We start from the raw sequence: 16,077 nt of genomic DNA on the forward strand, positions 1-16,077 counted from the left end.
ACTGGACGTCAGCAAAGCGTTTGACAACGTAAAACATCAAGCGATCCTGTCACACCTCAATCACCTGAATGTAGGCAGCAAGCTATACAACTATATTAAAAGCTTCCTCACGGACCGAACAGTGAACATAGAAATCGGGGGCACAATCGGAGACAACATTAGGCTGGGCAACAAGGGAACACCACAGGGATCGGTGCTATCTCCTACCCTTTTTAACATTGCAATGATCGGGCTGCCAGAAAGACTCAGAAAGCTAGAGGGCCTCTGCCACACTCTCTACGCTGATGACCTCACTCTCTGGGTCGACAGAGGGGGGAGCGATAGCCAAATAGAAGACACCCTACAAAGGGCAATCTGGGAAACAGAAAGCTATCTGAGACCCATAGGGCTAAAATGCTCGCCGGAAAAATCGGAGATGCTAATCATGAGCAAGCAGCACGTCAATATCCAGCTCCTGGTCAACAACACCCCGGTCCCAAGGGTGGACAAGATCAGGATACTGGGTATGTGGATACAAGAAAATGGGAGAAACACTGAAACAATAAACAGACTAGAAGCCACGACCAACCAAACTTGCAGGCTCCTCAGGAGGATAGCAAACAAAAATGCGGGGATGAAGGAGGCGAACCTACTTAGACTTGTCCACTCTTTCATCATTAGCAGAATCACCTACGCTATCCCGTACTTAAAAACAACTAAAGCAGAGAGAGACAAGGTAGACATCCTCATCAGGAAAGGTGTCAAAACCGCCCTAGGTTTACCAGCGTGCACATCAACCGAGACGATCCTCAACCTAGGAGTCTCAAACACCCTAGATGAAATATGCGAGGCGAAACTCACGGCCCAATATGTCAGACTAACCGGCAGCAAAACGGGCAGATCCATTCTTAGGAAACTGGGCTACCGGAATCCAGAATCGCGAGAGGGGATAACCGCCATCCCCAAAGAAATTGCCAACAGGTTAAGAATACCCCCCATCCCAAGAAACATGCACCCAATATACAACGACGAACGCAGGAGAAGCAGAGTACAAAGACTCCAAAGCTCCCTCCTCCAAAAACAAGGAGTAGTGTACACCGATGCGGCAGAGTACCCAGAAGGGCACTACGCTGCAGTGGTAGTGAGCGACAAAGGTGAGCTAATCTCGAGCTGTAGCGTGAGACACTCTTCACCAGAGGAGGCAGAGATGGCGGCGATTGCCCTGGCAATCACAAACCCATCAACCAGAATAATCATCACCGATTCTAAAACTGCAATCAAAGCCTATGACACTGGTAAGGTGTCCAAAGAGGCCGCCAAAATTCTGCAAGCAGGCAAGGAGAACGTACCCAATGACCTAATTAGAATAATATGGGCGCCCGCTCATAGTGTACTCACAGGGAACGAGATCGCCAACGAGGTCGCCCGAGGACTTACACACCGGGCCCCAGCGCAGGCATACTACTCCCTGTCCAAAAAGCGAGACTTAACCACTTACAGAGAAATTCTACAACACTATAGAATGGGCAGGAGAACTTTTCCTCCCCCCCATAGATCTCTCACAAAGAAGGAAGAAGTAATCTGGCGAAAACTGCAGACGGGTACCTTCCCAAACCCGTATATCCTACATAAATGGCATCCTGAGGTGCACTCTTCGAAATGCAAAAACTGTGAAGGCATAGCGACCCTAAATCACATGCTCTGGGCTTGCCCAGCGCTAAACGGTCTACATGGGAACCAAGAGTCATGGGAATCCTCCGTTCATAGCCAGGAAGAACATGCCCAAAAACAAGCCATCTGTCAAGCCCAGGCCGCCGCCGGAAGCCAACTGATTCCGGCCGACGTCTAGGGGGGAGGTAGGCGGTGAAAGGGGGAGCTGCGTCTCACCCCGATCACCCATACTCTCTGACGGGTGCAAATAAAGTGCTTTCTCTCTCTCTCTAACTGCTGCACACGTGAATAGCACTATGTACACTTTAACGCCATTGCAATCTTTCACAAAAACTGGCCCTGCAAAGTCAACTCCCGTAACCTCAAAGGGGCGCGAATTGCACACACGATCACTGGGAAGAGGGGCTGCCGGTGCACTCGCAGCCTTGAGTCGGAAACGAGCACAAATCACACATTTTCGGAGCACTCTCTTCACTGCTTGTCGCACTCTGGGCACCCATAACCGGGCGCGAAGTTCATTTAATGTGTGACCGACACCGCCGTGGAGCAGTTTTGTGAGCTTGCAAAATGACGAGTCGCGTGACCGGGTGGTTGGACGGTAGCAGCACAGGCGTCTTTTCGTTGTATGTGACATCGGCGTTGTATGTGACATCCTAACTACGAACGGTGATAGCCATCCCAATGGATCGAAAATCCGTGCGGTCGTCTGAAGGACACATCTCTTGGTGTCGTTCTTCTTTTCGAGAATCTGCAACAGAGATTCCATGTTTAGAATAAGCTTGTCAGTAGCTGTGTCCCATGGCAAACCAAGAACTTTCGTAGGAGCCATTGCTGAGACAGAGTCCAATCTATCAGTGATGTACTTTCTTGACTCATCATCATTGGTGGACCATTTTTGCAGCTTCATGCCCGCTTTGCTGAGGATGAGATTTGCTTCGTTATAAAGATGGAAAGCTTCTTTTGAAGAAGGAACTCCTGTGACAAGATCGTCAACGTAGAAATTCTCGGCAAGTTGCATGGCAGATGATCTCAGCGCAGGATCGATGTGCTTGAAATGATACTGGAGCGTCGCTGTTAAGAGGAATGGACTTGCTGTAGTTCCAAATGGCACTCGTGTCATCCTATACTCCACTATTTTCGGCTCATGTTCACTTGACATTGGCGTGCTGTCAAACCATAAAAAACGCAAGGCGTCGCGATCAGGCTCTTGAATGCCGATTTGAAGAAACGCCTTTTGTACATCTGCAGTGATTCCAATCTTGTGTAGCCTGAAATTCACAAGCATTTTAACCATGTTGTTGTTGATCTTGGGTCCTTTTTCTAATAATTCGTTCAGAGACGCTGCTCCATGCGTGTGTGACGAGGCATCGAAGACCACTCTCAGCCGTGTCGTCGAGGATGATTCCCTGATAACAGCATGGTGCGGCATGTAGTAACATCTCTCTGCCGAGTCTTTTCCGTTGACTCTTTCCGCGTGATCATCCAGTTCATACTGCCTGACTGCCTTGTCGTACTGCTGAAGAAGCTCCTCGTTACCACCAAATCGCCGCAATAAACCGTGTAGGCGTCGAACCGCAACACTTCAGTTGTCTGCTAGGTATGTGTTGACGGATTTCCACGGTAGCGCTAGTTCGTACCTCCCGTTCTTGAATGCTATGTTCTCCGTGAATTGCCGGACCACTTCATTTCCATGCTCGTCGTGGGTAGAAGGGTCAGAAATGCCTATGCTGTCTAGATCCCAGAAGTGCTGTAAGGTTTCAGACACGTCAGTCTCTGTGCAACTCGTGCGAAGGACACAAACGTGTGTGCGGACGTCTTTAAAAATGCAACCGTCGCATGGTACAGGCCCTTGAAATGTCCAGCCAAGCTTGGTGTTGATCGCAGCAAGTCCTGTCACTTCGTCGTGCGACCAAACATCGTTTAGCACGAGCTTCCACATTTGGTCGGCTCCAATGAGCAAGCTTATGCCGACTTCTGTTTTTAGGCCAGGAAGCGATACAAAGTCAGCAATAAACTTCTTTTCATTAGCCAGCTTCTGCACAAATGACTGTGACTGTGGAGGTTCAAGCAAGTGATCACAGATAAAGGGAACCTCCAAAGCCTCGATTTCGTGTTTGGAGCTGTCAAATTGGCTCATCAAAGTCACCTTAACCAAGTTGAGCTGCTCTTTTGGCGCACCGCTCGAACCACCGAACGCTTTCACTTCAACATCTACCTTCTTCAGTGTTGGCAGGCTTAGTTTTCTGGATATATCTTCTCTGATAAACGTTCTCTGGCTTCCGTTGTCCAGGACCCCTCTTATATAGCTAGAATTGCAGTCGCTTAGAGCCCATACTCGGAACGTCTGCAGTAAGACGTCATTTTCAAATAAATTGCTTGTAGGTGCTTGTGCGGCAGCATGCAAGCTCGGGGTTTGTCGTTCACTCGGTTTCTTCTTGCTAGCGTAGTTAGGGTCACAAACAGCTGTTGCGTGCTTGCCTTTACAGGTAGCGCAACGGATATTGCGTCGGCAATCTTTCGAGTGGTGGCCTGATATCGTGCACTTGAAACATCTGCCCGACTTGGCCAAAAGGCTCTTCTTCTCCTGCCGGCTTATTGTAGAAGTGCACGTTTCCGTAACGTCGGTGGGTGAAAGGCAGAAAAAACGATTACCTTTCGTCTTGCTGGATTCGTTGTGTAACACGGAGGCGGTAGGCGGGGCACAGATCTTCCTGTCACGCCTTCCATCGTGCGTGTCGCGAACGCAGGAATCCTGGTGACCACTCTTTTCACGAGCTTCGACCTCTAGTCGGAGAAAATCCAATAGTTGGCGCAGCTCCGTCTCTGACGACTGGATCTCATCGGGCTTTTGTAGTAAGCTCTGTCGCTTGTAGTGTTCCACCACGATGTCATTGGGGATTGCTTTCGTTAGAATCTCGACGAGCATCGCAGCGTATGAAAGCTCCGATCGTCCAAGAGCCTTGAGACCTCTCACGTTAATGTGTACGGTGTCCAGGAGATCCCTCATAGCGGTCACGTCAGTAGAAAACCTCACTGGTCTCAGCATTCGAAGATTCTCCAAGTACTTCTGCTCGATGATCCTCACGTTGCCGAAGCGGTTGGTTAGAATTTCGATGGCATCTGCATATGATGCGTCCGTCATTTGAATTCCCTCGATCGCTTTGGCCGCTGGTCCAGCCAAAAGGGTTTTCAAGTAGTGAAAGCGGTCGATGTTCGTTAAACAGGTATTTTCGTGGACGGCATGCTTGAACATGTCCCAGAAGGGCTGACACTGTTGCACTCTTCCATTGAAAGGAACCAAGTCTAGCTTCGGAAGTCGAGAAGCACCGACAACTGGTGTTGAGGTATCACCGAGGGCACGATGTCCCGAGATCGTACCTGAAGCTGAGGCGTCGTTAGGTGTCGGTAGGCCTCGATCCGCGGTTGTTTGAGACTGAAGTTGTTCGATGTGGCGACAGAGAAGGGACAAGGTTGTTGCCGCGTTGTCTTCATAATCCGCGACCGAGATGTAGTCTTCGGATGCTTGCTCGTCCGTGAGGTAACCCTCCAACTGTTCGTTGAGCACCCGTAGTCCGTCGTTGCAGTTCTTCAGTCTGTCATGCAGCACTCGAAGCGCCGGAGCGCTAAAATGACTCGATTCTATGAGTTGGCTTGCCTCGTTTCGGAGACGCGTGTGCAAAGCTCGTTGGGTTGCTCGCTTGCCCTTGATCCGCTCCATCTTCGTTGCCGGCGAAGTCCTTTCGTTGTCGGGTCGCTTGGATCACAGAGTCCCGGGTTTCTCGGCACCAAAAAATGTAAAACAAAGGAGTCTTCGCAGTAGAAGGGCGGGAAGGGGAAGTCTATTGCTCGAAGAACCGTAATAACGCGACCATACTGGCCGTTCGAGTCAGTCCAGAAGCGTCAGATCACGAGCGAGCCGCTCGCGCCGAGCGCGCTAGTAGCCGTCGTCGTCCTCTTCCTCTAATACTTAACAGAGGTCGACAGGCGCAAGAGAAGAGAGATAGCAGGGGCTCAGCCAGCCGGGAGGGAGGAGGGGCTGTGCTCTGAAAAAGACGACGACGCTCGAGCCAATGCTGATGATGATAGTTCTTTTTCTACACGGGATACGATCCTGGGGAACCTAGCCCTTAACAGCTTCGCTGTAAAATAACAGTGGTGATACCCCAGCGTCCAGGGGTACTCCTGAAGCGACGTTGGTTAGTGGCGAGTGATTGTTATTAGCTGAAGTGAATTGCTTGCGTTCATTGAGAAAGTGCTCGATCCATGAGATTAGGTTGCCTGGTAAGCCGAGGTTAGAGAGTTTCCTAAGCAATAGAGTATGAATTACCCTATCAAATGCCTTTGAAATGTCTAAAAGTATGGCGTCTAGTTGTATGTGAAGGACCATGCCTAATGAAGCGGACGCGCCTTGTGTTTCCGATAGCAGCTCAGAGACGACGACGACGCGCCTTGTGTTTCCGATAGCAGCTCAGAGACGACGACGACGACCCGTGCTCTGATTTGCAAAAGATCTCGGCCTGTTCGCTGCTGTTAGGCTGCTGTTTATCTTCTGCTTCTCACCTTTAATTAAACATCATTACATTTGGTGGAGATTGCAGGGTATCCCTCAAGTCACCCTGGAGCTCCGCAATCGTACGTTGCCCACCGACACCATGACCGACGCGACTTAAGCACCGACTGTACCCAAGGCTGCCCCTGTCACTTGCGCTGGTGTTGTGCGTCAGCGCGACCCGGCGGCGACTTTACGATTGCTAGTAGGTACACCGGGAGCGTGGCACTGCGGGTCACGTGTTGTCATGGAAATCGTGGAGCTCCTATAGGCGCCTAGGGACATAATCGCTTAGGGACTTTTGAGAAACTGGTCTGCACTGCCGCGCGGCGGCGTCTAGTTACTGAGCGTGGCTCTCTTATCTCCGGGACCGGGCGCAGCGACCTTGCCGAGCGCAGCTCCTACGTGCGTAGAGAGCGAATGGTTTAGGGCGCGTTGAATGTCAGGTGGTGTCTGGGCCACGCTGGCCGCGCTTTATTTTTGTAGCGTTTGTTCTAGTGGCGGAAATCCTTGCAGTAGTGGTGGTATGGCATGACGGCTTTTGATCTCGGTGAACTGTGGGGGTGTAAACAAGCGGATACTGCTCGCGTTTTTACCCCGGTGCCGCGGCGGAAGCCGCGGTGCTTGGCGCCGAAGCGAAGCGGCGATCGTTGGGGTGTTGCGGAGCGCAGCGTAGCAACACCCCAAATAAAAAAGTACTGCTCCAGTCAGGAAGACTGCTCCGTCCCTGATAGTGAGATTATATTTGCATCATCAAAACAGTGATGCGTTTATTCAGGAATACCATCGTTTCTCTCTCGCAGGCGCGGGGACAGGCGGGTGCGAGAGAAAGGATGATATTCGTTTGCAGCAGGGACTCAATCATAGAATTTAGGACAGACTGAGGGAAGCCGGCCCTTAACAGTCTGTCAAGCTGATTGCGAAAACTCGCCTGTATCATATGTACACATGACTTGCGCAGAGACGATTCGCTTTACTTTGCCTGGAATCGGCTCTGCGCCAGTCATGTGTACATATGATGCAGGCGAATTTTCGCAATCAGCTTGAGATACTGTTAAGGGCCGGCTTCCATCGCTTGCCTTGCTGCACGCAAGGACCCATCGCTTGCCCTGCTGCTCGACTACCTTGCCGCTCCATCGGTCGTTTCTTCAACGCGGACGCTACGCCGTCAATCAGCCCACTTTGCTGGGCGAGACAACACCTTCTACCGCCGCAACTATATGCCTGATGACCGAAAATGGCTTCTGGCCATTCCTCGTCACATGCGCTCCCATATGTGCGCGTACTTCCATGCTGACCCTCAAAGCGCACACGCGGGCGTCCTAAAAACCTTCACAAGTCTGCGTCAACGATATTGGCGTGGAATGTATCGGTTTGTCCATCAGTACGTTCGATCATGCACCGCCTGCCAACAAAGCAAAACTCCCCACTGCGCTCTACTGGTCCACTACAGCCACTACCGTGTCCTGCTCGATCATTTCACCGCGTAGGCATCAATCTCTATGGCCCGCTCCCATACAACGGATGTGGAAACCGCTGGATTATTGTTGGCGTTGACCACCTGACGCGCTTCGGCGAGACCGCGGCTCGTACCGCCGCGACCGCGCGCGACGTTGCGATGTTCGTTCTTCGCCACGGTGCTCCTCGAGAACTACTCAGCGATAGGGCTCGTGTCTTCTTGTCAGAAGCGATACAATCCCTACTTCGTGAGTACCAGATCATTCACCGGAAATCGACCGCCTATCACCCCCTAACGAATGGTTTCAAGGAGCGCTTCAACTGAACACTGGGCGAGATGCTGAGAATGTACGTGTCGTGAGACCACACCAATTAGGACACCGTACTCCCGTTCGTTACTTTCGCTTATAACACCGCGACAGAAACGACCACCGCTTTTTTACCTTTTTTTTCTCTTGTATGGTCGTGAGCCTTCGTGTCTTCTGGATACTATCCTGCCCTACCGACGTGACGCCTCCGAGTGCACAACCATTTCAGAAGTCGCCCGATACGCTGAAGATTGCCGCTAGCTGGCCCGTTCGTTGATAAGGTGCGTCAGAAGACAAGACATGACAGTCATCAGGCCCCGCCCACCTTCCCTGCTGGTTCCCTTGTTTGGCTATGAATACCGCCTCACATCCACGGCCTTTCTTCTAAACTACTTGCGTGGTACCACGGTCCAAACCGCATCATCGACGCCTCCTCCCCTGTGAGCTATATCGTTGAGCCCGTCACACCATCGCCGGACCTTCGTTGTCGAGGTCGCGAGACAGTGCATGTTAGCCGGCTGAAGCCTTATGTCGACCCCCTCATCAGTCGCCAGGATGGTTCCGTTTCACGCCCGGGCCAACTTAAGGAAGCGGACGACGACGACGACGACGACGACCAGACGTGCTGTTATTTGCAAGAGAGCTCGGACTGTTCGCTGCTGCTAGGCTGCTGTTTATCTGCTGCTTCTCACCTTTAATTAAACATCATTGCACATGTAATATAAATGGTCACGGGCGAACTCGGCCAGCTGACTTTCACATGATAAAATCTTTCGAAAGCCGTGCTGGTTGGGGTCATCATCATAATCAGCCTATATTTTATGTCCACTGCAGGACGAAGGCCTCTCCCTGCGATCTGCAATTACCCTGTCTTGCGCCAGCGTATTCAAACTTGAGCCTGCAAATTTCGTAACTTCATCACCCCACTGGTTTTCTGCCAGATGAAGAAATTAATTGATTCTAGGTGAGTCATTCAACTGGACGCTATTATGTGTTCCAGTAATTTGGACTAAGAGCTTATCAGGGAAATGGGGCGTAATTACTAATCTTAGCCAAGCGGTCACCTGTTTTGAAGATAGGGATTATTTCCGATGTTTCCCCGGTCGTCGGAGACGTCACCTGAGTTTAATTATTGCGTAAATATTGAGTTCAAAATTTTGACTGATGGTGAAATATTGTTTTTAAGAAGCTTGCGGTTAATTTGGTCGCAGCCAGCAGACGAAGATATTTTGAGTACAGCAATTAGGTTATGTACACCCTGAGCGGTAATGGTTATTTCAGGCATTTCATTTAAGGGGGATTTTGGGGTGATTTCAACGGAAAAGCTTCTCAAACTACAAAACACTGATGGAAAATAATTAATGAGGGCATTAGCACACTGTTCACGTTTAATTGGTTTACTGTTGTCGTTAACAAGATCTATGGTGTTAGTGCGTGATGTAGTGGACAGTAGACGCCAGAATTTCTTAGGATTTCATTGAAGTATTGAAAAAAGGTCGAATGAGTAACACTTGTTATTTGCGTCCTTTAATTATTTAGGATAACGGATAACACTCAGCTGGTACTTTTCCCACGTTTGTAGATTGTTATTGCATGATGCAATTGCATATAGACGTTTTTTCCTGTTCGAGAGAGATTGGAGACGTTTGGAAAACCAGAGGTTGTTGGAATCAGATATAACAGTTGTTGTTGGAATGTATTTATTTTTTAAATTAAGCACGTTCTTTAATAACTCCCAGTTAGTATTTACGGTTCGAGGCAGATCATCATCATCATCATCATCAGCCTATATTTTATGTCCACTGCAGGACGAAGGCCTCTCCCTGCGATCTCCAACTACCCCTGTCTTGCGCTAGCGTATTCCAACTTGCGCCTGCAAATTTCCTAACTTCATCATCCCATCTGGTTTTCTACCGACCTCGACTGCGCTTCCCTTCTCTTGGTATCCATTCTGTAACCCTAATGGTCCACCGGTTATCCATCCTACGCATTACATGGCCTACCCAGCTCATTTCTTCCGCTTAATGTCAACTAGAATATCAGCTATCCCCGTTTGTTCTCTGATCCACACCGCTCTCTTCCTGTCTCTTAACGTTAGTCCTAAGATTTTTCGTTCCATCGCTCTTTGTGCGGTCCTTAACTTGTTCTCGAGCTTCTTTGTTAACCTCCAAGTTTCTGCCCCATATGTTAGCACCGGTAGAATGCAATGATTGTACACTTTGGTAAGCTCCCACTCAGGATTAGGTAATTCCTGCCGTATGCACTCCAACCCAATTTTATTCTTCTGTAAATTTCTTTCGCGTGATCAGGGTCCCCTGTGAGTAATTGACCTAGATAAACGTACTCCTTTACAGACTCTAGAGGCTGACTGGCGATCCTGAATTCTTGTTCCCTTGCCAGGCTATTGAACATTATCTTTGTCTTCTGCATATTCATCTTCAACCCAATTCTTACACTTTCTCGATTAAGGTCCTCAATCATTTGTTGTAATTCGTCTCCATTGTTGCTGAATAGGACAATGTCATCTGCAAACCGAAGGTTGCTGAGATATTCGCCGTTGATCCTCACTCCTGAGCCTTCCCAGTCTAACAGCTTGAATATTTCTTCTAAGCATGCAGTGAATAGCATTGGAGAGATTGTGTCTCCTTGCCTGACCCCTTTCTTGATAGGTATCTTTCTACTTTTCTTGTGGAGAACCAAGGTAGCTGTGGAATCCTTGTAGATGTTTGCTAAGATATTCACGTATGCCTCCTGTACTCCTTGATTACGCAATGCCTCTTTGACTGCTGGTATCTCTACTGAATCAAATGCCTTTTCATAATCTATGAAAGCCATGTAGAGAGGTTGATTGTACTCCGCAGATTTCTCGATTACCTGATTTATGACATGGATATGATCCATCGTAGAATATCCCTTCCTGAAGCCAGCCTGTTCTCTTGGTTGGCTGAAGTCAAGTGTTGCCCTGATTCTATTGGAAATTATCTTGGTGAATATTTTATACAATACTGAAAGCAAGCTAATTCTTCAGTTCTTTAACGTCTCCCTTCTTATGGATTAGTATAATGTTGGCGTTCTTCCAGCTCTCTGGTACACATGAAGTTGTGAGGCATTGCGTATAAAGGGCCGCAAGCTTTTCAAGCATGATATCTCCTCCATCTTTGATTAAATCTACTGTTATTCCATCTTCTCCAGCAGCTTTTCCCCTGGTCATGTCTTTCAAGGCCCTTCTAACTTCTGCGCTAGTTATAGAAGGAGCCTCTGGGTCCGGTTCATCACTATTTTGAATGAAAGTAGCTTGGCTGTTTTGGGCACTGTACAGGTCAGTATAGAATTCTTCCGCTGCTTTTACTATGTCATCGAAATTGCTGATGATATTACCATGCTTATCTTTCAGTGCATACATCTTGCCTTGTCCTATGCCAAGCTTTCTTCTTACTGATTTAATGCTGCGTCCATATTTTACGGCTTCCTCAATCTTTCCCACGTTATAATTTCGAATATCCCTTACTTCGAGGCAGATACGAGTGTTCAAAACGGCCGAGAAAAAGCGAAAGGTAATGGTTAATAGCGTCAAAATTTTATCTCTTGTAGTTAACAATTATTTTATTCATAGGCGATCATTTTTTATTGGGAGTGAAATACAGATGTGCTGGAGAATATAGTCACTAATAGCTGGTAATGTGTTGATTCTGGTATTATCATCAGGATTGAATGTTAAAAAAGGTCCATGTGGTATTTTCGCCTCTAGTAGGGTGTGTTACGACGTGCCGCAGATTGAAGTCTTGAAGTAGGTCGAAGAATTGTTGCGCTTCATTAGACGGCGAACTGTTCTGGACTGAGAGCAAGGTCCAGTTGATGCCAGGGCAATTAAAGTCACCGAAGAGGTAGATTGGGGCGTTGGGAGACTGCATTATAATTCTAGTTAGGCGGTTGGTAAGGTTATAACAAAAGTACATTTGCCTGTCGGGGGGGGGGGGGGGGGGCGATAGCAGATACCAAGGACCAATTTCGACGATGTACTGTGTACGCAGACAAGTGAAAGTACAATGCATCTTTCGCGATACCATTCAAAAATCCCTGAATGCTTCTCACGTTTTCCGGTAATTGCATCTTATGTACCGTAATATTTATCGGGAAATGCTGGCGGTGACCGCTACGCACGATGGCGAGCTTTCTGGTAAAAACGAGGGCTCTTGTGATGCCGATCCCGGAGGTAGTGCACAGCCGCGCCAAAAAAAAAAAAAAAAAAAACACAGCTGTTATTCGCTTCGAAAAGTTTATTATTGTTAGGTTTAAAAGTTGAATGAAATGGGTTTCTGTTACTGTTTCGCCCTTTTCGTATTTCAGTCTACGAAGATTGAACATAAAAGGTATGTCCTGTCAGTCTTTTGACATTTGTTTGTGGGCTGTCATTCTCAAAATTTCGGGGAATAACTTAGTAGAAAATGTAAGACAAGGTATCAGCCGCTTAAGTGATAGAATGGTGTAGCACTGCATACCGCATGTCATACAGCAAGGCGTGGTATATAATAGAGCACCACGGCTCCATGTCGCCGACCAGCAGCGCCGTGATCCGTCCTTGCGTATCATCATTGACCGTCTGGAATCATCACTTGCCGACAGTTTCCTTCTCTTATTCACACTTAAGATGGCGTACTCTACCACCACAACGTTCACCCCAACGGCCCAGCATTACTCCTTGTGATCCGTAAACACCATCGCTCGGCAGTTCTCCACGAATTGCACGACCTCCTCACTGCCGGCCACCTCGGTGTGTCACGTACCTACGACCGGATTCGCCGACGCTTCTTCTGGCCAGGGCTTGCTCGCTCCGTTCGAAGATACGTAGCAGCGGGTGAGAAATGCCAGCGACGCAAGACACCATCGGCGCTCCTTGCCAGGTACCTTCAACCACTCGACATTCCCGCGGAGCCATTCTTTCGGGTTGGTTTGGACTTACTTGGACCTTTTCCTCTTTCTACCTCTAGGAATAGGTGGATCGCTGTGGCCACGGATTACGCCACGCGCTACGCCATCACCCGAGCGCTTCCTACAAGCTGTGCCAGAGATGTCGCCAATTTTCTTCTACGCGACGTGATTTTATTACATGGAGCTCCGCGACAACTTCTCACAGACCGTGGCCGGACATTCCTATCGAAAGTTATCGCAGACATCCTGCAGTCCTGTGCAACGAGGCACAAGCTATCCACGTCATACCATCCGCAAACAAACGGCCTCACGGAGCGTATGAATCGCACTGTCAGAGACAAGCTCGCGAAGTATGTTTCTTCAGGCCACACTGACGGGGACCTCGCTCTACCGTTTGTCACGCTTGCTTATAATTCTTAGCACCACGCCAGAGCCGGTTATTCCCCATTTTTCCTTGTGTTCGGCCGAGAACCAGCACTGCCCCTCGACACAACCACGCGGCACCTACCAGTGAATATGCACTTGATGCCATCGCCCGCGCTGCCCATGCAAGGGAAATTGCCCATGACCGCTTTATCAACTCCCAAGACAGTCAAAGACGTTTGTACGACCAGCGACACCAAGACGTGCCCTTCCCGACTGGTTCTTTGGTGCTTCTATGGTCTCAGTCGCGTCAGGTTGGTCTGTCAAAAAACTGCTGTCTCGCTACACAGGCCCCTACCAAGTGCTTCTTGCCGTGACTCCTGTCCCCTACGAGATCGTCCCTGACGCCCCATCTGCTTCCCAGTCCAGTGATATCGTGCACGTTACACGATTGAAGAAGTATCATCCTCCCAGTGATGACATTTAGACGCTCCTGGACGTCGCTACTGCCGCCAGGTGATTATGCTACACGCGTGTGGTATTTGATTGCTTGAACGAGGCGCGCGGGCGCTGTCACTCGAGAAAACAGGAGGAAGAACGAACTGGGCTCGCGCTGTGAATCTAACCGGTCAGCACTGCAACCGCTGTTGTAAATATAACCTGTAAATAGTTGCTCGTCTAACTGACTTGTCCTTCGCGTAACAACATGGAATGACATTTGGATAGCGCAGGAAAAACACAGGCACGAGAAGAAACCAAGACGAAGGCAAGCGCTATCAAGAACGAAATTCATTGGCGGGACCAGTCATACTTATACACAAAAAGACACGTGCACAGCGATATCAACTCTGAAGAAAAGTACATGACGGCATAAAAGCAATCTAAAGCTGTTGCATCAAGAAAACACCAAGAACCTAAATGATGAATTGCAAATGCGGTCAGCTTTCATGGCATATGCAAATAATGTAACTCTCTCGCCGACAATGATAGTGACGGTTTGCTGATACATTGGTCAGCGGCCGAAAGGATTTGCTCAGTTTCCATTATTAATCTTACATTCTCGCGTTTATCCCTGTATATAATGGCGGTGTCATCTATAAGAGGGAGACATGGACACCTTTTGCAATGCAAAGCAAGAAAACCGTCACCTGATACACTTTGTACCTTATTTCTGTGCTCCCTTAAGCGCTCATTGATGCATCTTCTGGTCTGGCCTATGTAAGCATTCGCCGCATTATAACCATTATAAAGGATACTACGTGCGTGAATGGCAAAAGGGACCACAAAATGGTTATATCTTTTTTCAAGTGTCCGTATCGGCATAAATATAAGCAGTCGCAAAGAAAAGTGAACTTCTACAATCAAGGCAATTACGACGCAATCCGGGACCTGCTAGAGCTTTTTGACTCCACGTTTGACCGAAAATGTAGTCGTGATGACGTCAACGATGCATGGTTGCTCCTGAGATCTAAAGTCCTAACATTGACCAACACGTCCCATCTAAAATAGTTAGCTCTAAGAGCCGAAGGAATAAACCATGGATGGCGCGTGAAATTCGCAGCATTACTAATAAAACACGCCGCTTATTCGTTCGCTTTCGTAAGGCCAAATCAGTTGCTATCCTAGATAAAATTTCCGGACTTCACTGTTTCTTCAAGAGCAAAATTCGTCAAGCTAAAAAAACTTTTAATGAGGGTACGGAGTCGTCCATAAAAAGTAACAGCAAATCAATTTGAATGTTTATATTCACAGTAATCTTTTTTCTTTTTTTTCAAAGCTTGCTCTTAGGCATAATACAAAGCATGTCAAAAATAAACGAACAGACTTGACTCATGCAAAAAATCTAGAAGTGAACGATGATATGGTCCATGAATCCAACGTTCAAGGTCGGGTCAATGTCACATTTTGAATTGTAGTGTAGCCTCGTGTAGCGGCTGCTGATCCAGATTTAACTGAAGAGGCCGGAGTGCCAGTAGACAATGCCCATACTTGTCTGCTACTGACATGTATGTTGTCGCGTCCTTGGAAATTTCAAGCGCTATCTGAGCACGCCAGTTGTGTGTTACGTTCAGGGCATCTTGAAGCGCTTGTTCTTGGCGGTAGATTTCAGGATGAACTGATCAAACGGTGATGTCATCTGCATACATTATGTATTGTGCATTACGTATCGTCGATAGCTTCCAAGCTAGAGGAAGGAGGGCGATGTTGAAAATGACTGGCGTGAGCATAGATCCTTGTGGGACACCCCGATGTGCGACAAACTTGACCTGCTGCTTGGCCAGCCAGGCGAATGGCGAAGGTACACGCGTGCAGGAAGACTTGTACGAATGAGCAGACACGGCTAGGGAACTGAAGCCAATGGAGAATTCGAACAACTGCTTCGTGACTCACATGGTGATACGCTTTGCGAATGTCCATTTCCAGAATAGTGCGAGTTCTTCGGGAGCGGCCTCCAATGAGAACCATAGAAGAAAGGTGCACAAGGCCATCCTTAGTGCCCAGATGAGGACGGAAGCCGATTTGGCCAGGATGATACCATGAGTATCCCTCGAGCCACCATGTAATGTAATACGTGTCGCGAGCATACGCTCCATCAGCTTGCCTAACGTTGACAACTTGACTTACAGCGCATACATAAACAAATGGACAGCAAGAATGACGAAAGACAAGCGCTGACTTCCAACTGAAGTTTTATTTCGAATAACATGCATACATTGTTATTCGCATGTTATTCGAAATAAAATTTCAATTGGAAGTCAGCGCTTGTCTTTCGTCATTCTTGCTGTCCCTTTGTTTATGTATGCGCTGTAAGTCAAGTTT

At 48.3% G+C, this 16,077-nt stretch overlaps 1 protein-coding gene across 1 annotated transcript; it reads right to left on the reverse strand.

Annotated features, from left to right (window-relative positions):
- Nucleotides 1-418: 418 nt before the first annotated feature.
- Nucleotides 419-5,368, reverse strand: LOC119433629 (uncharacterized). Its single transcript, XM_037700886.1, has 3 exons — nt 4,303-5,368; nt 2,316-2,398; nt 419-499 (listed from the first exon to the last, which is right to left on the reverse strand). Exons 1-3 carry the CDS (start codon nt 5,366-5,368, stop codon nt 419-421), a joined length of 1,230 nt encoding a protein of 409 aa, XP_037556814.1.
- Nucleotides 5,369-16,077: the final 10,709 nt, after the last annotated feature.

Source organism: Dermacentor silvarum, chromosome 11 (genome assembly GCF_013339745.2).
Source record: "Dermacentor silvarum isolate Dsil-2018 chromosome 11, BIME_Dsil_1.4, whole genome shotgun sequence".
NCBI classification, from domain to species: domain Eukaryota; kingdom Metazoa; phylum Arthropoda; class Arachnida; order Ixodida; family Ixodidae; genus Dermacentor; species Dermacentor silvarum.